This window comes from Rhineura floridana, chromosome 3, assembly GCF_030035675.1.
Source record: "Rhineura floridana isolate rRhiFlo1 chromosome 3, rRhiFlo1.hap2, whole genome shotgun sequence".
In the NCBI taxonomy this organism is placed as follows: Eukaryota; Metazoa; Chordata; class Lepidosauria; order Squamata; family Rhineuridae; genus Rhineura; species Rhineura floridana.
Genome location: NC_084482.1, coordinates 145,212,564 through 145,236,145, shown reverse-complemented (window position 1 = coordinate 145,236,145; position 23,582 = coordinate 145,212,564). Strand labels below are relative to the sequence as shown.

The 23,582-nt window shown below is 42.6% G+C and overlaps 1 protein-coding gene across 2 annotated transcripts; it reads left to right on the top strand.

Moving 5' to 3' along the window:
• Positions 1-1,538: 1,538 nt before the first annotated feature.
• Positions 1,539-22,108, top strand: ACTR8 (actin related protein 8). Of its 2 annotated transcripts, none has more exons than XM_061618241.1 (13): positions 1,539-1,819; positions 8,768-8,938; positions 9,845-9,955; positions 10,503-10,607; positions 11,146-11,319; positions 12,186-12,279; positions 13,563-13,695; positions 16,446-16,611; positions 16,856-16,951; positions 17,336-17,476; positions 19,474-19,738; positions 19,970-20,133; positions 21,844-22,108. In XM_061618241.1, the coding sequence occupies exons 1-13, from the start codon at positions 1,691-1,693 to the stop codon at positions 21,985-21,987; spliced, it is 1,893 nt and encodes a 630-aa protein (XP_061474225.1). In that variant the 5' UTR covers positions 1,539-1,690; the 3' UTR covers positions 21,988-22,108. The 2 variants fall into 2 exon arrangements, with proteins under 2 accessions (XP_061474225.1, XP_061474226.1); XM_061618242.1 differs by having other exon boundaries at positions 1,540-1,819; positions 16,458-16,611.
• Positions 22,109-23,582: the final 1,474 nt, after the last annotated feature.

Sequence of the window (23,582 nt, the reverse complement as noted above, 5' to 3'; positions counted from 1 at the left end):
GTATAAATCTATGGTGCGGCCGCATTTGGAATACTGTGTACAGTTCTGGTCGCCTCATCTCAGAAAGGATATTATAGAGTTGGAAAAGGTTCAGAAGAGGGCAACCAGAATGATCAAGGGGATGGAGCGACTCCCTTACGAGGAAAGGTTGCAGCATTTGGGGCTTTTTAGTTTAGAGAAAAGGCGGGTCAGAGGAGACATGATAGAAGTGTATAAAATTATGCATGGCATTGAGAAAGTGGATAGAGAAAAGTTCTTCTCCCTCTCTCATAATACTAGAACTCGTGGACATTCAAAGAAGCTGAATGTTGGAAGATTCAGGACAGACAAAAGGAAGTACTTCTTTACTCAGCGCATAGTTAAACTATGGAATTTGCTCCCACAAGATGCAGTAATGGCCACCAGCTTGGATGGCTTTAAAAGAAGATTAGACAAATTCATGGAGAACAGGGCTATCAATGGCTACTAGCCATGATGGCTGTGCTGTGCCACCCTAGTCAGAGGCAGCATGCTTCTGAAAACCAGTTGCCGGAAGCCTCAGGAGGGGAGAGTGTTCTTGCACTCGGGTCCTGCTTGCGGGCTTCCCCCAGGCACCTGGTAGGCCACTGTGAGAACAGGATGCTGGACTAGATGGGCCACTGGCCTGATCCAGCAGGCTCTTCTTATGTTCTTAAAACTATTGCTGAGAAAGTCATACTTGCTCATGAAATGCTTTTACTCCTATTATCATTACAGAAACAAATTTCCCATCTAGCACTATCTGTGTTAATGAAAGTGATGTGTTAGAATTTAGAAGTGCAAAATTCATATAGTTTGATGGTATCCTTAGTGGAACTATGTAGGTTAGTGGCTCTACCATATCCAATCCCTGGCATCTCCAGGAGGCACTAGGTAAGATTCCTGTATGGATAGTTGCTAGCCTCTCCGAGGCTAGTACCCTTTAGACATTTTGGACTTCCAACTTCCATTAGCCCCAGCTGGCACTGCCTGGCGGGCACCAGGTTGGGGAAGGCTGGTGTAGATAATACGGAGCTAGATGGGCCCCTGGTTTGAGGTATAAGGTAGCTCCCTGTGTTCCTAGTGGCCAGCCTACACCTGCTCCCCCTGAGAGGCTTTGCCATTTCTACATAAATGTGGTGTAATGGTTACGGTGTTGGACTATGACCTGCCAGACTGGGGTTCGAATCCCCACTAAAGCATAAAGCACACTGCGTGACCTTGGGCCAGTCACTGTCTCTCAGCCTAACCTACCTCACAGGGCTGCTGTGAGGATAAAAACCATGTAAACCATCTGAAGTTTCCTGGAAGAAAGGTGGGATAGGGATGCAAGAAATAACACACACATACATGCCTATAGAAAATAGCGAGGGAGGAGGGAAAGGGGTTATTTTGAACAGAGTTTCGCAAAAGCACTAAAGTAAAACCTGAGCCGCCTTGTAGTTTTCTGTCCCTCCGCCTGGAAAGGCCGTCGCGTCTCTGCGTCACCCACACAGCCGAAAAAGGGCAGCGAAGAGCGCTGGTTGGGTGGGATGAGGTGAGAGCGAGCTGCGGAAGGAGGCAGGCGCCTGCTCTTGTCACAACCTTTTTTGGGGAGGAGAAGTCGCTGTCTCCGCCTCCAGGCTCTCCGGAGCCCGTCTCGCTCTTACTCGGCGGCGGAGAGAACTCAGCGGCAGCCAGGAACGAGCAGGGCATGACTCAAGCAGAGAAAGGGGAGACAGCGGCGGAGAATGGGAAGGACAAGGAGAGGGACAAGGAGAAAGAGCAGCGCGGCGCCAAGAGGCCCATCGTCCCTGCCGCGGTGCCTGATTCGCTTCAGGAGGTGAGCCTCGTCCAGTGAGACAACGCTCAGGCTTAGACCGAGAGGCTCCTTCCGCTAGACTAGCAACCCACGCCCGAGCCGAGGTCTCTTCCGGCCCCAGAGGCCCTTGGAGGTCGCTCTTGGCTCTGATACGACGAGGGCCAGGAAGCGCTGCGCTCTGAAGGGAGTTATTTCCCCGCCTCCGAAGGCACATAACAACAATTCTTACACAGCAGCCGCTGCAGAGTGGGATCATGGCTTAACAGCGTAGGCCCACTTTTATATGCTCCGCGGAATCAAGTGGTAAAGCTTTTCCTCTCCTGTTATCACCCAAATTAGGCATCCCATGTTCCAGCAGTACCCAGTCTTGGCTTGCCTTTTAAAAAAACTCATGGCGCTCACAACGCTGGGCACGTCAGCGTGGTCAAAGGGTCGGCTTAGCCTTCTTGAATCGTGCCGTGCGGTTTTTTTCCCTTAGGCAGGAATTGTTTCTTTCATGGGGATGCTTTCGACCATGCAGGCTCCCTGTCTGTAGTCCGAAGTGGTACAATCAAAGGAATGCTTTACCACTTGATTCTGGGGACTGTATGGTTTGTTTTACAGCTTCCTATGTCGAAGCAAACCCCACCGAGACCAGTGTGATTTTTTTTCCCGTGTAAGGCTGGAACTACTCAGCAAACGCGTGATGTCAAATTCTTGTTTGCTGTGATAATATGCGGTAGGGGTCATTCACAAGGGGAAATTGATGGGTTGGAGGAAGGAGCACTTAACTCCTTTACCGCCCACGGATTCTCCTCTGCAAATCTGCCTGAACTTGCATTGGGAGGATGCGGGGTTAGCAATCCCTCTTAATGCAAAATTCTGCCCTAACTGTGCAGTTCTGTAGTGCAATTCTTACATAGATAGAAGTAAGCCTTAATAATAATAATAATAATAATTTAATTTGTGGGTTGCCTATCTGGCCGATGGCCACTCTAGGCGACGTACAATTTAACAACAATACATTACGTCATAATAAAATACATCATAAAATACAATATAACAATAAAACAGTTCCAGTACAGAGTAGTAGGCTATTGGTCGTAAAAATTTAACCCTCCCCGTAAGTCCCAAAGGCCTGTCTGAAGAGCCAGGTCTTCAAAGCTTGGCGGAATACATTCAGGGAAGGGGCATGTCGAAGGTCATACGGGAGGGAGTTCCAGAGAGTGGGGGCCGCCACTGAAAATGCCCTCTCTCTTGTCCCCGCCAACCTAGCTGTTTTAGTTGGCGGGATTGAGAGAAGGTCCTGTGTGGCTGATCTTGTTGGGCGGCATGGTTGGTGGCGCTGGAGGCGCTCCATCAGATAAACTGGGCCGAGACCGTATAGGGATTTAAAGGTTAATACCAACACCTTGAATTGGGCCCGGAAAATAACTGGAAGCCAGTGTAGGTCAAACAACACTGGGGTGATGTGTTCCCGGCGGCGACAGTTTGTAAGTAGTCGAGCCGCAGCATTTTGTATAAGTTGTAATTTCCGGACCGTTTTCAAGGGTAACCCCACGTAGAGCGCATTACAGTAATCCAACTGAGAGGTGACCAGGGATGTACCACCAGTGGGAGCTGATGAGCAGGAAGGTAGGGCTGCAGTCTACGAATGAGGTGTAATTGATACCAAGCTGCCCGGCTCACTGCCGAAATCTGAGCCTCCATGGACAGCTTGGAATCAAGAACAACCCCAAGGCTGCGGACCTGGTCCTTCAGGGGCAATTTCACCCCGTCGAACACCAGGTCAACATCTCCCAACCTTCCCTTGTCTCCCACGAGTAGCACCTCAGTCTTATCAGGATTCAACTTCAGCCTGTTCCTTCCCATCCATCCACTCACGGATTCCAGGCACTTGGACATGGTCTCCACAGCAGACTCTGGTGAAGATTTAAACGAGAGATAGAGCTGAGTGTCATCCGCATATTGGTGACACTGCAGCCCAAATCTCCTGATGATTGTCCCCAGCGGCTTCATATAGATATTAAATAGCATGGGAGAGAGGATAGAGCCCTGTGGCACACCACAATTGAGAGGCCAAGGGTCTGAAACCTCCTCCCCCAATGCTACCTGTTGATGCCTGTCGGAAAGAAAGGAATGGAACCACTGTAGTTACGTGCCTCCTATTCCCGATTCCTCCAGGCGATGTAAAAGGATACTGTGGTCGACAGTATCAAAAGCCGCTGAGAGATCGAGGAGGACAAGAAAGGTGAATTCTCCCCTATCTAATGCCCTCCTCATATCATCAACCAGAGCGACCAATGCTGTTTCAGTTCCATGTCCAGTCCTGAAACCCGATTGGTATGGATCCAAATAATCCGTTTCATCCAAGTGTGTCGACAACTGATTAGCCACCACTCGCTCAATGATCTTGCCCAGGAATGGTAGGTTCGAAATTGGGCGAAAGTTATTCAAAACTTGAGGATCCAAGGAGGACTTCTTTAAGATGGGCTTTACAATTGCCTCCTTGAGTGCTAATGGGATTACACCCTCCTCCAAGGATGCATTGACCACCGCCTTAATCCCCTCGCCCAATTTCTCTTTGCAGCTCACAAGGAGCCACGATGGGCAAGGATTAGTTAGACGGGTGGTAGGCTTCACAGTCGAGAGCACCTTGTCCACATCCTCAGAAGGAAGAGGTCGAAACCGATCCCATTTGACCGGATTGCAACTGGCCAACTCTGTTTCATTTACTGTGTCCATGTCGTACGGAATTGAGCTCCGTAAATGTTCGATTTTGTCGGCAAAGTGCTTTGCTAATTTGTCACAGGAGGCCTTAGACTGTTCCAAGGGTTCCTGAGCAACTGGACCGACCAGGCTTCAGACCACTTGGAACAACCTCCTGGGACAGCACTCTGCGGACGCAATAGAGGCAGCAAAGAACCTCTTCTTTTCTGCCTTTATTGCCACTTGGTAGGCAGTTACTGCTGCTCTAACCTGTGTCCGGACATCTTCGGAACGGGATTTCCGCCACCGGCGTTCTAGTCGTCTCACCTCCTGTCTCAGATTTCGCAACCGTGGAGTATACCAAGGTGCTAACTGAGTTCTGTTCAGGGGGAGAAGACGTTTCGGCGCCACGCGGTCCAGAGCCCTGGTGATCCCCTCATTCCACTCCATCACCAGGGTATCGACCGTGCGGCCTTCAGCAGGTTCCAATCCCCCAAGCACAGTCAGGAATCCTTCTGGATCCATTAGGCGTCTGGGACGCACCATTCTAATAGGTCCTTTTCCCCTACGGAGGGTGTGTGGTATCGAGAAGTCTATATTTACCAGATAGTGGTCTGACCATGACACAGGGTTGGAAGAAGCCACCCCCAACTTCAGAACACTTCCCTCCCCTCCCAGGACAAATATAAGGTCGAGAGCATGACCGGCTACATGGGTGGGCCCAATATTACTAAGGTGCAGTTCCCAGGAAGCCATGGTTTCCAGGAAATCCCGAGGGGCTCCTACGAGAGTGGCCTCAGCATGTACACTGAAGTCCCCGAGAATTAACAGCTCTGGGGACAACGCACGTACAGCCGAGACCATCTCTAGCACCTCGGCCAGGGAGTCTGCTGTGCAGCGGGGTGGGCGGTACACAATAGGATCCCCAAACTGCCCTTCGGGCCCAACCTCCAGTACATGCAGTCAACAAACTTAGTCCTATGAAGAGGAGGTCTGGTAAAAACTAGAGACTCCCGATAGATGACTGCCACACCCCCTCCCCGCCTTCCCACCCTTGGTTGTTGTGCATAACGGAAACCCGGTGGACACATGGCCTCAAGAATGGGAGCTGAGGCCTCATCCAGCCAGGTCTCCGTAATACATGCCAGGTCTGCTTGCCCATCCAAGATTATATCATGGATATGCTATGTTTTTTGTACTACAGACCTGGCATTACACAACAACAATCGAAGGTCGGTAGGAATCCTGCATCCCCCAGTTGTCGTCTGGTTCTGAACAGACCCGGAACATGGGATGGGTATTACACATCTATCCCGTGTTCCCCTCATCTGGCATGGTCTGCCAACAGTACCATTCCAGCGTCTGCCGCCCACTCTTTCTATAGTTTGGCCCCTCACCCTCCCTGTCACATCCCCCCCTGACTTGCACATGCCCATGTCCCTGTTCGCCAATCAGACAGGCCACCCACCCTAAAACAATAATGAGCCGGAGACCCGCCTCTAACACTCTGATACTGCTAAATTAAATTTAAATTAAAATTAAAAATCATTACAATTCCCCCACAACCACACATCCATACATCCCCACAGTCAAAATCAGCCCAAAATCAACACAAGTAGCCCTAGTCTTGGCAGTGGTGGCAATAATAAAGATGACAATCTTCCTTCGGTTGCTGGGCCGCACCCAGAGCCTGGTTGCCCTCCGCGGCGCTCCCACCGCCGCCGGGCTGATGTCCTCCACGGCTCTTCTACGCTGCCGCCCCGACCGTTCTCCTGGCGCCTCACGCCGAGTCCAGGGCCTGGCTGTTTTCTGCGGCGCTCTCACCACCGCCAGGCCGTTACTCTCTACAGCCCTCCACACCACAGGCAGGGGGAGCAGGCTAGGCGCTCTCCCACCACCACCTGGCTGATGTTCTGGCCGTCCGTCACACTGCTCTCTCACTGCCACCAAAACCAGACCCTAAGGTAGGGGGGATGGCCATGAAGGGGGTGGGCTTCTCAGCTCAACACTACCCCCCTCTTATAGTCCCAAAAGGTGTTAAAGGGGGATAAACTTGATGTTAAAAAAGCGGCTTACAGAGCTCTAAGTAGAAGGCAAATGGAGTGTTGTAGTTCTCTCTCCCCTCCCAACTGTTCTTAACGCCGATCTGTAGGCTAGAGGCTGCTGCTGGGCTGCTGGGTGTGGGAGGCAACCAAACGCTGCAACTCTTAAGGTGTTCAATTTTCAGGTAAGTGTGCATAGGGTTATATCCTCCGGCTATAATCGGATCTATATTCCCCTGAAATCAAATCGAAATTTTTGTCAACATACCAAAGATCAGGCTGACATCTGTGGACCAGCACTCAGCTTCAAAGTATTTTATGAATATTACAATCCTATCCTTTCTGTTTTGTTTTTTATTCCACAATAAACTCTTTGTTTCAAAAACACTTCAACACTGATTACTTACTTCCCTTATTGTACACTAGACTTGCTTTAAGCCTTGCAGTAGGTGAAATAGTAACAACTGGAAGACAGTACTCCTGTGCATGAATGTTGCCAGGGAATAATCACAACCTGCCATATCCACCTGGGGATTAGGAGACAGGGCTTCCAATCAGAATATGCGTACCTTCCAGATAGGTTGGATCCTGGTCACAGTCCCTTTTAACCACTGAGAGTTTTATTTCTGTCATGTAATTTGAAGATTGATACCCTGTAAATCAATCAGATTACTCTGCAAGTGGCTGACAAGATATTGCAAATAATGTAAAACGATGCGCGCACATAGAAACCAGCATCCCTTAATCAATGGGTCAGGCATTGTGTGCTTCTGCAGTCTGAGGACAATTGGTGGTTGTATCCAAGTAGTTTTCCTAGCAGGTGAGGGGAAACAAGTGCTCTGCAGCTAAATGGATGGGACCAGCTTGGTCTTTCCCCTATAAGTTTTTTGAGGGAAAAGTTCATCTCAGCCTTATATTTTAAAAGAGAATAGTTATAGTTGATCCGCTAAAAAAGTGTGATACTCAAAATACATTGGGATTGTAATACCTTATTCCATATTCTTTTAGACATTTTCTACTTTATATTATTAAAATATTTATTCTACAACTGGTTTTCCACTCTTCCCCCCCCTTTTTATTTTTTGCAATTGGTGGTGCAGCCTTCCTTTTTCTTAGCTAGTCTTCCCCCTGCCATGATGTTCTTTCTGGGAGGTAGGGGTTACAATCTCCTAGTGGCCTTTGGTGTTCTGGCTAAGAGATGGGGTGAATAGCAGTGTTATTTCTCCCTTGGTTTCTTGACTATACGATAGCCTTCTTCAAGAGTTGATACAGTACAGCAGTCTCTCAGTTGGCAGTGGACTACTGAACCTGTCATTCTGAGCAGATGCTTTGAGTGCATATTGTTTTCTGATATGTGGTACAGAAACACAGCATGAATATGTATTAAATAATATTATAAATCTCATGGTATATTTACACCTACACTCACAAGCAGTAGTTTACCTTTAATTTTCATTTTAAAGCACTTATGTGCCAGCCACATTATCAGCTTAGCAGGGGTGTTGCAATGTATTCTGAGAAAAAACTTGAGTTGGTAATGCAAACAGTATAGAAGTGAACTAATTACATTCTAGGGCAAGCTGCCGCTGTTTCAGTGTGTAAATGCATTAAAATGCATTTCATGGTGCATACCCATATCTAGTATAACATCCTAGGAAAAGATATTAATCTTTTGTTTCTAGTGGTCATATAATAGTGTCTTCCCCTGTCAGTGTTAAGCCTAATGATGCTGGTTATTGTTAGCCCTTGGGTTCACTACTGCTATGTGAATGACGTTACATCATTTCTGTCCTTACAGGATTGTGTTTTTTCAGGGAGGGGTGGGTGGAGATAAAGACTCTGATGCATTGACTTACCTACCTGCTGTCCAAATGCCAGATTGCACCTGTGCACCAGCAGTGACTTCTGGTGAATGAGAATTAAGAAGTCAGTGCAGGTAGAACAATCTCCATGGGAAAAGAACAAATAAAACCCTAGGTACCATGAACCTTTTTGTACCTCTTCTTAACTTTTGGCTTGGAATACTAAAAAGCTATTTTAGATGTGCAAGAAGTTCTTATATAAATGTCCTTTGTAGGAGAAGAAATCACTGTTATTCAAATAGTAGAACATACAACTGCATTATATTTAGCTGGTGGTAGCTCAGGGTAAAATGGCATCAAGTTATAATATTTGAAAAGGAAGTAGGTTTTCAAAATGAGGTATAGCTACAGGCTTTCATAGAATATTTTCCTTTTAGCAAATACAGAGCAACTTCATTGTTGTAATACATCCTGGCTCAATGACCTTAAGGATTGGAAGAGCAACAGACACGCTTCCTGTTAGCATTCCTCACATCATTGCAAGAAGACACAAACAGCAAGGACAACCCACATATAAAGACAGTTGGCTTCTCAGAGAAGGACTCAATGTAAGTCTTATGCATATTAGTATTATACTATTACTTAGTTCAAACTCTTCTGGTTTGCTAAATATGTATAGTGATCCCTACTTTTCGTAGAGTATCCCTGGATTGCACGATAGCACCTGGTCTCTAGTAAAGTACATTTGGCTTGCATCATCTGTACCAGCTACACAGGCTATGACATTAACCATGCTATAAATTGCACAAGATTGAAGAGGGACAAATTTTGCACCTAGCATTGAGACCCACATCACACAAGATTCTTTTTTATGTAGATGTCACTTCTGTACAGAAAACAAATGCTTGTACTATGTAATATTTTGCGCACACGTCCGTGTATACAGAGACATCAGCTATTCTTTAATTTATACAGGAATTTTCTGCAGAGTAATAGGTAGTATAGTCTCTCTGGCTTCAGTAACAAATCCCTTGCTTCTATAATAAATTCCCTCAGTCTGAGGATGGTGACACATCAAATCACAATCCAAGGAAAATGGGGGGATTAAAAAGCTAAACTATTGTCGTAGTGAGTGACCTGATGGTTTTAAAAAACAGACTTTTCCAACAAGGAGTGTGAAGAGAGTTATAGTTTTGTGCATTTGAATGGAAAATGCATTTCAACCGTTGTGGTCTCAAAAAAAACAAATGTCCTGAGACGTTATGAGATAAATCATAGTAGTATTGCTAAGGACTATCAACTTGATTCTGAGCTTCAGGGGAAAAATGTCAACTAGCCTATGCAACTATTTAAACTTTCTTGATTTGCCATTGAATATATTCAGTATTGAATATATTGTAAACCCCCTTGATATTGTAGAAGAGTTGACAGTATGTAAATATTTTGGTAAATAAATTCAAAAGACTTATTTCTGTGTTTAGATGAAAAGTAATTTATTGTTTGCTTTTATTTAGAAACCTGAAAGTACTGAACAAAGACAAAATGGCCTTAAAATGGTTGACCAAGCAATATGGTCCAAAAAGATGTCAAATGGTGTCAGACGTATACCTGTGTCACCTGATCAGGTATCCAGTTTATACACTGATTAATGGAAATTGCTTCCCCCCTCCTTTTTTTCTTTTTCTTTTTGGTGCAAAAGGAATGAAAAGCTGGCTAGCAGTTTAAATAGTAACAAAACTAGTCTTTAAATTATTTAAAGGCAGGGTTGAACCATAGATTAGTGCTTGACATTCAGAAGATCTCAAGTCTAATCCATGCATCTGCAAGTAAAAGGATCTGGTGAGGTGAGGTGAAAGACCTCTGCCTGAGGCCCTTGTGAGCCACTGCCAGTCAGCTTAAACTACGTGGCTAGACAGACAAATAATCTGGTCTAAAGCAATTTCCTGTGTTCCCTCTGGAATTTTATTTCTTTGGTATGATAGTTCAATTGAGTAATGTATTCTTTAGGATAATATTTAAGCAATTCATATAACACATGACAATACCTATGTTCACAACATCCTGTGAAGAAAAAGTTGTGTTCTTAAGATAGACTTTGAAGAAAAGCTTCCTTTCAAGTCTAACAGTCCCCCCCAACCCCAACCCATTTCTTGTTTTAAATTTACATCTCAGGCTCGGTCTTACAATAGACAGATGCGACCTGCTATTTTAGATCATAGCTCTGGAATAAAATGGACGAACACTGCCCATCATCCAGAATATGTCATTGGAGAAGAGGTAGGAACACCTTGTCTCATTTCATTAAAAGTACTAATCTTCCTCTCAGATCTCACTTTTAACAGCTGCACAACCATGTCTATTTTTAAAAATATATTTGGATCACATGTAGTTATGTCAGCCGAATATACTTGCCCAGAAGGAGTTTTACCAGCCCACATATGTCTACAACAGTTGTTTGTAGCACATGGATCTCCTGAAGTTTAAAAAAGCAGCAGCAGTAACAACCCTCTTGCAGCATACACAGAATTCCCTACCTGGTCACCTGGAGGAGATGCCAGATTGCTTGTTAGGTGGGCTTTTTGTCTACTCCATGCTGCTGTATTATGGGTTCTGGAACAGGCTGGCAATTTGGCAGTGTGGCAAGACAAATTGCTAGTTTTCTGTTAACACTAAAGCCTGAACAGTGTTGTATGTTTTGATATGCTTTTAAATGCTTTTCTGTGTTGATGTTTTACAAACTAGTAAATGTATGGACATTCCAAGTGTTCACAATTAAACTTTGAATGAGATAAGTATGCTGAATTTTTCTTTTCAGGCGTTGTATGTTAACCCTTTGGACTGTTACAATGTTCATGGGCCTATTCGTCGAGGACAGTTGAACCTTCACTCGGGGCCTGGTGGCTCCCTTACTGCAGTCCTAGCTGATGTTGAAGTTATATGGTCATATGCAATTCAGAAATATTTAGAAATACCTCTGAAGGATTTGAAGGTGAGCTGACTTCAGCTGAACATGACAGTGACTGCCAACATTTCATCATGATTTCTACAAAAGAGCTTGACTGTTAAAGCCATTTGCAGCCTGGGTCCCACAGCCCTTGCTAACACCCTCCCAGGATCATCTGATGCCATACTGTTTTGAACCCTTTAGGATCAGAGCTAAGAAGGTTCAGAACAGAGCCTTTATGGTGTTCCCTCTTTGCAATTCCATGACAAGAGAGCTCTGGTCAATTTTATTATATATTATTTTGTTTAAAAAAATCTACACCTAATTTCCCAAAGGCAGGCAGGCATAAAAATCAGATAGTAAAAAAACAAATAACCACCTTCCAATTAAACCGAAGAATAAAATCCAAAATATAAACATGAATATCTAAAATAATTGAAAGAACAGATATCAGAATGTTGGTTTCCTCCCTGTTAAGTTACATAATAAACTAATGGTTCCTGTTGGCTTCAGGAGAAGGAGTGGAAGCTCTGTCGCACAGGCAGAAGTCCTTGAATATAACCCAGTGTGCCTGTGGGAGCAGCCACATCCCCACTGGTATGTGGCCCTGGATAATTGTTCAAGGGAGAATGCAGCCTTTGGGGCAAAAAAGGCTAGCCACTTTTGCATTACAGGAATTGGTTAAACATCCAGGAGGAAATTTGGCACAACGCAGCCAAGATCTAAAGCTTAGATTTGCCACGGCCCTGAACTAAAATATTAAAATGATGAAATTGTCATTAGCTTTTAACCAGTATTTTTGCTTCCTCAAATAGTCTGAATTACTTAGATATCTCATGGCAACACCCATAGTACTGTTGAAGATTAACACATTGGAAAGCGAACTCTGATTTTGTTCTTTTCTTTTCCAGTATTACAGATGTATTTTACTAATACCAGACATCTATAACAAGCAACATGTGAAAGAAATAGTAAATATGATCTTAATGAAGATGGGATTCTCAGGTAATAAAGCAGCATCTATGGCCATATGTTTAATGCAAGGCTTTTAAAGTTACCTTTTGTTTCTAAATTGGAATCAGTATTTTCCACAATACTTGTGGCCCTCATTTATAGTCATTTTAACCAGGTGATAAATATATGCTGCCAAAGAGTGAGATATCATGAAATTAATAAATTGCAACTTTGTAGCCAGATTTCAAAGAAATTACTCCAGTGTTTGGTGAATACAAACCTGATTTGCTGAGTCAAAACCGTCTAGTATACTTATGTACTTCCTTAAGTTGTAAATGGAGTTTCAGAGGTATAATTATCTAGCTCCCACCAAAGGACAGTCAATAATTTTGTTTTTCTGGATGTAACACTACTGAGGTCCAGAGCTTCTTCTATAGTAAGTCCCAACAATCTCTTAAAGACAGCTGCAATGGGCTGCTCAAGAAGGCAAATGGCTCCTGCTCCAAATAGTCATTCTCAACTCACCAACAGTGCTATTTGCATTTTTTAAAAAACCTCTGATTACTGCTGGTTTCCAGTCCTTTTTCCTTGCAGTCAGGGCCTGTTCTACAAAATATGAGAAAAACATTATTGTGAACTGAGCTATTATGATAAGGGGGATTTATGGCATAGTGGTAGTTAGGCTATGCACTGATAAAAATAGGAATTGCTGTCACCTTAGCCTTTCGTCAGAGGCACTAAGGCACATGGGAGCTGCTTCCCCATGGTGCTGTCTTATACAGGTGCGATATATTGTGAATACCACATTCATGTGTGCAGGGCTGATGGTGTTTGTCTTTCTCACTGAGTGGTACATTCACATTTACAGACATAGCATAACTATGTGGGATAGCACAATGAGAGAGCAACTCTTGTGTGGCTTAGTGTTTGTATGAAGGCATTAGCTTGCTTGGTATCTGAGAGGAAAGGTGAAATATAGCGACAGGAGTGTTTTTAATGGCTTTTTTCATTGCAAACAAGATTTATAGAAAAAACTAAAGTTAGTTGGGAAATGCATGAAACACTGATAAGAAATTAAATATTAAACAAAGAAGCTGTGACGTGAAAATATTACCATGGTGACAAGTCAACCTATTTACAAAATGTATGGGTAGTAATAAGCACATCTTACTCTCTCTTTTGTTGAAAACACTTCCCAGTAAATACATCTTCAGATTTGTATAGAAGAGGGCTTGCAATGGGAAGTGTTCAGTAAAGGTGTACATATGAAAAATTGTTCTCAATAAGCTAGCAAAGTAGTGTATATAACAGATTTCCTACAATTTTGTTTTTAGGAATAGTGGTGCATCAGGAATCTGTTTGTGCTACTTTTGGAAGTGGTTTAGGTAGTGCATGTGTTGTTGATGTGGGAGATCAGAAGACAAGTGTCTGCTGTGTTGAAGATGGTGTTTCACATCGTAACACCAGGTAACTATCATAAAGCGGGGGTAAAGATTGTAACATTTTGTGACAGTATGGTTCAGTCCATGCCAGAGAGTGCTACTCGGAGTAAGGGCCTCTGAAAATATCTTAAGACATAACAGTAACAGCACATGTAATGGAGTGGGGCTGCCCTCCTAATATAGGGGGTTGGACTTGATGGCCTTATAGGCCCCTTCCAACTCTACTATTCTATGATTATGTTTCTGTTGGGGCTGGGAGGCAGTAAGAAGGAAACCACACAGTTGCACCAATGTATGATGCTTACCTTGCTACCACCCAGCCCTGCCTAAGTAGGCAGCAGTGACGCTGGTATCAGGAAGGTGGCTCTACCCCGTCACACATGCTGCTACGGCTACACAATATCTTCCTGAAAGGGTTGTAAAGTGTTCTGAACCCTCCATTGACAGATAGGGTTAAATGACCCCATCAACACTGTGGGGGAGGGGGAATCATAAAAGTTTGTCTCAAGTTTTCCACAACTCCATATTCCAAATAGCCCTCAACCATGACAAGGTGTGAATTGCCATGCATGTTTCAGGGAGCCCCCTGTTGTATCCCCCCTGCTATCACCTTGGCTTTAGCAGGAAGGGATACGTTTTGCTGCACACACTATAGCTAAGCAATGCATCTGCTTATTACTCTTTAGGCACTAGGAAAGCCTCAACCCTCCTGTGTATCTTTGTGCCCCTAAAAAACTACAGCTATGGGCTGACTTCCTATACCTGTAACTGTTGTTCTCTCACTCTAGGATAACTCCGCCATTCGATATTGTTACAACCCTTTCCTCTGTACCAATATGTGTCCTCAGATAGCTGGCAGTGAACAGGCATGTGATTAACACTGAACAGGAATATTCAACAAAAAGCATACATATAAACAAGATCACTTTTAACTCAGATTCTCTAGCATGTGGTTACAGATTAACATTCTTTTGTTTCTCTCATGTTACACTAAGTTTGCTTCAAATACAAGTAAAACCCTGCTTATCTAGTCCGAGGCCAAACACTCTGTATCTCATAAACTCAGCCCGAACTAACTCTCCCAAAAACCAAACCCTATCCAACTGTCATTTACTCAAATATAAACAACCATCCCCCATTCTCTCAAACAGTCATACACAGCATTTATAAGATTCTCATCTCACTCATTCCCCCTCCCTTCACTAACCACTTACCATATGCAACCTAATACCAACCTCTACCATATATAGTATAATATAGTATAATATATGTACATAAAAGCATCACACCCCCGCATTAATTTAGTTTTTTGAAAACATTTTTACTCTTGCCACCTTTTGGGTCAGTTCTGTCCCTGTTAGAATTACTGAAAAAATATGCACATAAGTTGCTAGGAGTGAAAGTACCCTTGCAAAATATTGTTTAAAGTTAGTTACTCATCATCTTCTGTCCATTCTGTGTGAGAAAAGAGTGCAGAGAATGAAAAAAAATAGACGATTCCTTTAATGTCACCACAAATGGCATCACAGGTCAGTAGTACCTCAGAAGTTTACAAAAGCCCTTTTCAGACTTGAATTATTCAAACACTTTTTCCATTTAAAACCTTTCTTGTGACCCAGTAAAACTGTGGGTTTTTTTGTCATAGTTATTATTTTGCACAAAACTTACTCATCCGGCTTTTGGGGGCAGTGAAACCCTTATTGTGTCTGCAAATGTTTGCCAACACCCTCACTTCAGCAAGTGGGCAGACATAATAACAACTTTCACACAAAGACTTTTAGATGATCACTTTCCTCTGTTCATGGAAACTTTTCTCTGTTCATGTAATGTTGAGGATTGACCGCAATACACTTGGAACACAATGTCAGTAGCCTCCTTTCAAAAGAATCCAGAAAGTCCTTAGATTTCTTGCCTTTAGTGTCAAACTATCAACATGAGAGAGAAGCTTTCCCCTTTGCACACAAGAATGGGGGAAGGTGTCATCTGTACAATTGAAGGGATTGTGCATAGACTGATCAAGTAGCATGTTCTATGGTAGCAAGGTCTGTGAGATTGTTGCTGTTGTTCAGGTAATTCATGACTCGTTTATTGTACTGTTATACTTGTGCCAGTGTTATAGTTATGGAACAATATGCTTTTTATGTTTAAAAACGGGTTAGTTAGATCCTACACACTATAGTGAAGGGGTTTTGCATATTGGGATATTTTTGTTTTTCATTTTATTTTCTTACATCTATATATGGTGTTTCTTCTCTCGTGGAGCCCAAATCGCCATACCTGTGGTTCTGAGGCAGTCATCCATCCAGACACTGACCAGACCCATTTAGTTTTCAGCAAGGTCATTGTCTCATGTGTCTTTAGACCCATGTGCTATAACTATAAATATGGCTGGTTTATAAATATGTAACTATATTGTTTTACTGGGAAAAGGACAGTCTCAGTGAAAACATGATTGCTTTAATGGTGTCAAGCTTAAATAACTCACACCAGGTATTTTATTTATTTTACTTTCTTATGCTATATCTGACCCTGATACTGGATTGGTAGTCAGTTCTTTTAAACACTGTCTAAACTTTGTGATTGTGACCCTGTATTGATAAAGATTGGTGCAGCCTGTGAAACACTCACTTACTGGTACAGTAAGCTTTTGTCTTGGAGCAAAGGCATGACTGTAGCAGTAATCATGAACAAATATTTCTGTATTATTGAAATATCCTGTCTCAAGATATAATAGATTGTTAAAAAGATGTAAGCCTTCCAACTGGTTTTAAAAAGTTTTTGTTTTAGGTTATGTCTTGCATATGGAGGTTCTGATGTGTCAAGATGCTTTTATTGGCTTATGCAGCGAGCAGGATTTCCTTACAGAGAGTGCCAGCTAGCTAAAAAGACAGACTGTCTTCTCCTCCAGCACTTAAAAGAAACATTTTGCCATTTAGACCAGGTAAGTTCAGACATCGAGCCCTACACTTTTGCTTTGTGTTTCCTCTGGCCAATTTCTTTGTCATAGTCTAGCGTGACACAAGATTTTTAGATGTATGATTAATGGTGATAAAGGTTTATAAAGTTACCAGCAGTGGGGAGACATACAAGTATTTGGAGAATACTGAAAATTCACATATATAGCTCACTTGTTATTCGTTTAGTTTGAGAGAACTAAACATTCATTTTCTATGTTTTATTATCAGGATCTATCTGGACTGAAAGATCATGAGTTCCAAGTCCGTCACCCAGATTCTCCAGCTTTATTGTATCAATTGCGCTTAGGAGATGAAAAGTTACAGGTAAAGATTGGGATGAGTATTCTTTGGGATGCAGACCTAAGCTGCAGAAGACAATAGAAAAGGGTGGGATGTTCCTTAGTTTTCAACAATTCTATCTATATGTTCCTCTTCTAACCATCTCATTTAATGTTACAGTCTTCAAGAGATATACATTAATACAAATATGACATAACTAGCCTTCAGCTTTTGAATGCTGAAACATTAAATTAAATAAACATCAAATAAAGTATTTCTGTGTACACATGCTGCTGATAAGCATCATGTCATTTGGACCAAGATGTTTATTGGCTTCTCTAAACTGGTTGCTTAATTATAAAGCAAGTACAAGCAAGCATGGATGGAATTAGAAAGAGAATCTGAAACTTCCCCACCTCTCATGATTAGGCTCCTATGGTGTTATTTTATCCAGCAACATTTGGAATCGTGGGGCAGAAAATGACTTCTTTGCAACAACGATCACAAGGTGACCCTGAGGACCCACATGACGAACATTATCTCTTAGCTACTCAAAGTAAGCAGGAGCAGGTGTGTGTGTGTCTTTTTTCTTTTTTCTCTTCCTAGGAGACCTATTTTCTGCATAGATCTAATTATACAATTAAAGCTTTCCTTCCAGAAAATAGATAGAAAGATCACACTAATAGGGCTGGTTAAGATGTAACACTAAAGGTGCTGCAGTGTGCCTTAGCCTTGTGCATTCTTCTGGCATGGCTGTGAGGAGGCGTTTGGAAGCTTTTGCTTTCATTTTAGAATAACAGCAACTTGCTTTGTTATTTGAACCTAGATAAACAGTGGTTAATCTCAGCCGTAATTAGTTTAAAGAAGTGGACTTAAAACCACAGTTTATGAAGTTGGCTTGTTCCAGCTAAGCATAATATAAATTAATCACAGTTTATGGTTTGGACAATATACTAAACAGCAATTAATCTAAAACAGAAGTGGAAGCTTCTGATCTTCTCATTGCTGTGCTGGATGGGAGCATGCAAGCTGAAGATTTGCCGAGGCTCTCTTGTGAAGCTAAACCACAGCCATAGTCTCTGTGTGTGCATGCACACACATGCAAAGGCAAATGGCTTTCTTTTATTTAACCCAGTGGTGGGGAAGCTTCAGCCCATATATGGTGTCATGTGGGGCTAGTAAAGTTGCAGGTGCAAAGGAAAAGACGTGGCTGCAAAGGAATAATTGTGAACCTTAAAATGCACTCTTGATCGTTGCTTGGCAAGTGGGGCTTGTATTCAGTGCCTTTTACATTTGGTGCCAAATGCAAGCCCTGCTGCGATTGGTTCTACTTGGGGGTTCTCAGTTAGAGCTCCCAAGGGGAACCAAACCCTGCCAACAGCAGGGCTTGAAGATGGCTTGAGTTCAAGCCATGCTACAGAGCAAAAATGGGTCACCTGGTGTTAAGAGGACATCTCTCAAAGAGGCCCACTGGTGGTGGTGGGCCTGAGGATCTAACCCGCCAGGGTGAAAAGGTTCTCCACCCCTGATTTAACTGAGAGTGATGCTTTCATTACTTCATTACCTCCACATACAAATCTTTTTATTAAGATCATCTGTGGGAGTCCTGCTTTAAGTGCCTTCTGCAAGGAAGGCTACAAGATGTCAAGGCAGACCTTTCTTAGTAGTAATTTTGAGGCTCTGAAGAGCTATCACCATAGGGATTTGTTGCTCTCTATCTTTACTGAGATCAGGAAGCTGAAAGTTGGATTCTAGAATTGAATGGATATAAATGCTAGCCACCTTGCGTACACTCAATATAGAGAGAAATCTTTGAAATAGATCAGTGGCTATGAAATGCACAGATGACTCCCGTTTTGCTCCTCCCCTAGCATGAACAGCAAACCACAGTGCCTGGTTTAGCATTACATATGAACCAGGGATCGTGATTTGTTTCACTCCAAACAAACCATGGGGCAAAGCCAAGGTTTGTTGTTAGGTGGAATGAAACCAACCATGATCCCTAGTTCAGACATAACATGGCCAGTAAATATTACTGGCTTTGTTCATGTTACTTTATTCTGCTTGATGTTATTGCTGTCATATGTCATCCACCTTATGTAAAAATAAGGGAGGATATAAAATTATTTTACAAAAGAATAAAAGCAAAAGTTCTGCAGTGTTTTTCAGCTAGTACCCTGATCCTACAGCTGCATGTACGGTAGTTTGAATGGCACACACAGTAGCTTCCAGAAGTGTGGCTACAATGGTATGCTGTGTATGGAATGTTTGTTCCACTGTGCTGTCTAAACCATTAGAAATGGAAGACTTGGATAGGACAACATGTGGTGTTTTTCTAATCCTTGTTCATTAATAACTTGGCCTGCAGTACATGAAAACATTGTGGGGGGAAAGGCCAGAAACAGCAGTGTGGCTTTATGTGCTGGCCAGCCACTTAGTTACAGATGAGGTATGTGGGCATATCTTAGCTGACACACTGCTCAAATATATTTTGGAATGCATTTCACATTTAACATATTTTGATCTTTTTAAATTATAAATTGCCATTACTGTTTTGCTTTTTGAAGACTGCAAAAGCAACAGCCGATCGGAAGTCCATGTCCAAGCCTGGTGGATTTGAGGGAGATCTGCGTGGCCAATCTGCAAGCATTGCTGAAAATCTCTATCCTCCAGAAATGGAGTTAGGCACTTCTCACAGTGACTGTATTATAGGTGGAAATGAGTCTGAAGAACCGCTAACAGCTCACATGTCCAGAAAAACTGCTATATCTCAGTTTGAAGGGAAAGCATTAGGCCTTGACAAAGCAATTTTGCACAGCATTGATTGTTGTGGTAAGAAAACTATATGCATTTGTTTCATTATTAATGTTAATACTTTTGGCAAGATCCATTCTAGTACATGGAGTATTCATAAGTTTGCAGAAACTAAATATTTCCCCTTGCTCTTATCCATCTGCTGTTAGTTGCCAAGTTCAATCTATTTTAAAGTAACTTGTTCGCTTATTCTATACAACTTTTTAATTCAGTCTTCATGGCTTACAGTTCTCGTTTGCATTTTTCCAGCATCAGATGACACCAAAAAGAAAATGTACAGTTCCATCCTGGTAGTAGGAGGTGGTCTGATGTTCCATAAAGCCCAAGAGTTTCTTCAGCACAGAATTCTCAACAAAATGCCTCCTTCTTTCAGAAGAGTTGTTGAAAATGTAGAAGTTATTACAAGACCAAAGGTATTTACGTATGAATCTATATGCACTTTTAGATTGGGGCAGGGACCCTTTTTTCTGTCAGGGACCACATGATGGCAGGGGGTGGGGTTAGAACCAAAAGAGCCATCCCCTTTTCATTCATTTGCTCTCTGTTAGTCTCTTGCTACAGCTGCTCATGTCTTCTTCTATTGTTCAAAGGATTCACTTCTCAGCCTTTGCTCAGCAAGGGAATTGAGGACAAAAATTCATTTTGCACAACTGGGGGGGGAAGGGGAGGGAACATATTGGAAATATAAAGTTAGTATTTAAAGAAGAAAAGGCATTTTCAGTTCTCTCCAATCAAAAGAATCCTATGGTGGTCCCCTTACCCCCTTCTCAGTCCATTTTGCCTTTTCTCAACAGGATTTCTCTGTATCCATTTTGCCTTTTTATCTGCTTCTCATCTCCTTTCAGTATGATCTCTCAGTTTCTCTGGCCTCACCATGCTGTGACATTCTACATGCACACTTCTTTCTATCTCACACACATGAATTGAAAGAAGGCAGCAAAAGTGGGCTGGTAACATCCAGTGAGCAGGATGAAACTGCAGGCAAGATAAATGTTGACCATGGGCCACACCCACTGTAGGGAGACTGTGCACAGCAGCAAGGCCAAGGAGGCAGGGCTCAGAGAAGAAGCCAGATCAAGAGGTGCTAGGGGTCAGATCCTCCCCATCCCTGCTTTTGATGATGGTAGAATGGGTAAAAGTAGCATTAGTATGCACAATGCTATGAATCTTCCAGCAAAGCACACTTTTTAGAGATAGTTAATTACAAATTGCAATTAAATGTACAGTACAGAGAGTTATTATATGTTAAAATGGTATAGTTTATAGCAAAGAACATGCACTGCAGCTTTTGAGCAAGATGTTTGACTAACAGATAAAAGTCATCCCCATCTCCCTAAAATTCATTAGAATGACAAAAATTATCTTTCTTAGCCAAAAAGTAAATGGTGCTTTTTGTGCTGATTTGGGCTGGTAAAGGAGATTTTAAGCAGCGTACACAACATTTTGCAGTAATTATAGCCACATTTTAAAAATAGGAATAGCATTAAAGTAAATGTAAGTGGGTTTGTGGTGTTTAGCTTTCACTAGTGTGGAAGGAAAAACTTTCCAGACAAAGAGAGGTGCTCCAAGGAACAGAGTTTATTAAGACAAAAACCAAAAGCGCTAATGGGAGAGCAGGTGCAACCCAAACTCTGCCAATCACAGGAAAAGCACAGCTTCTTATAACCATTTTGACATCATAAACCGGACAGGGTCAATTCCAACCCCTTATCCCCTACAACTGATGAGACTGTATTTTAGGCCTAGCCCCTTGGCTATGGTCGGGCCTTGCCTCTTTATTTCATCATGTTTACACCAAAAACATCAAAAGTACATAGACTGTTCAGCATTCTTAACTACTCGTTTCTTTCTGCTGCCTTGCATTATTTATATCTACTAAGCAATTTCAACACTGAAATACCAGCAGCTGCTAGTTTAGATTCTAGTCAAGCATACTTCCTTAAAAACATTTTCCACGCTAAAACACTGCTTTGGATTTTACTTTGCTCAAAATCAAACACACAAAAATGAAATGATCCATTAGAAATTGATAAATAGCAATAAACAGAAATCTGTACAATAAATCAGAAATCTCATTCCTCACTGGTTACCTTGTCCATTCTTTTCATTTGTTTTAATCTTAGGACATGGATCCTCGTTTGATTGCGTGGAAAGGGGGTGCTGTTCTAGCCTGTCTGGATACAACACAGGAGCTTTGGATATATCAACGAGAATGGCAGCGCTTTGGTGCCCGTATGTTACGTGAAAGAGCTGCTTTTGTGTGGTGATCTAGTGCAGTTTTAGATAGGATGAAATGCTGAATATAAAATGTTGAATATAAACTTTTTATAACTCAAGACAAACTCATGGTCTTGATATTTGTTTTTTAATAAAAGAAGTATAAATGTATCATGTTTTCTCTGGATTATTTAAAAAATGATGTGAACTGTACCTGAGATTTTCCTTAAATGTTCTTCTAGTTGTATACTTTGGACTGATTATCAGCCAGTGTGAGGGAAGCCTCCAAATCTGGGTTGTCTCCACCTATTACCTAGCACAGGCAGGGTCATGTGAGTTGTCTGGCTCACTTCCTAGTTCCTGTCTTGCCTCATTCAGGATCAGAGCTTATTTTCCCTCAACATTTTCTTTTAGAATTCAACTGCAACTCATTTTCAGCATTTTCTCCCAGAACTTAATTAATCTCCATTTCAGCACTATTCCTACTCAACATTTACTTATTCCTTTCTGTTGACATCTCTTTCTCCACCTTGAAATGGGGCCAGTGGAGAAAGGTCATGGCAAAGCTGATAAAAATAAAATAAGCATGTTCATTTGGTTAGAGTCTCGTAAAACTGGATAGTTAGCAGGGACTGCTGGCTCCCCAGATGAGAGGTCTCAAGGCACATCATCTCCAGAACAAGAGAGACATGACCACTTCCATGCCACACTGCTCCTGGAAAGAGGAGACACTTCCGTTCTGCTTCCAAATCAGCCCACTAATGCTGGATGCTGCTGCCATATGGGTTTGTAAACCTGTTTGGGAGGCTATTCCTTTGATGCTGAGATTGGTAAGATCGTGACAGGTGGGGATGGTTCTCAGAGCCCCAACAGCTCTTTGCACTATCTCGAAGTGCTGCCATCTTATCTTCTGGATGTTGAATTCTTAGTGCCTCATGGTCAACAGAGGGTGCAGCTATTCTTTTGGGTGAGAATCGCAGCAACATCAGTCTAGTTTCCCATGGTCAGCAGTCCTTTATGGTATCTGCTTGTGCTGTAAAGGCGGCTTCTAACTCTTCTACCTTGATGGTGGGTTGCTGTGCCCCCCTCCTGGTTGATTTATCATGTTCAGCATATTACATAAGCTAGTCTGCCTAAAGGAAAAGCTTCATAGACTTGGAAGGGGCCTATAAGATCAAAAAGCCCAACCCCCTACTCAATGCAGGAATCCAAATTAAAGCATACCTGATAGGTGGCTGTCTAGCTGCCTCTTGAATGTCTCCAGTGTTGGAGCCAAAGGATAGGTTGCCATACCCACAAAAGTGGGCTACTAGGTTCTACCTCAGATTCTCCCCTTCTCTGCAATTTAAGCAAAGGGGCAATTAATCTAATAAAGGTGTACATAAGAGCCTTCTGGATTAGGCCAGTGGCCCATCTAGTCCAGGATTCTGTTTTCACAGCAGCCAACTAGATGCTCACGGGAAGTGCGCAAGCGGGATCTGAGTGCAAGATCACTCCCCTCCTGAAGCTTCCAGCAACTGGTTTTCAGAAGCATACTGCCTCTGACTATGGTGGCAGAGCAGGCATCATGGTTAGTAGCCAATGATAGGAACAAAAAGGGGAAAAGCACCAAACGAAGAAATTTCCCCCCCAATAATTCACAATT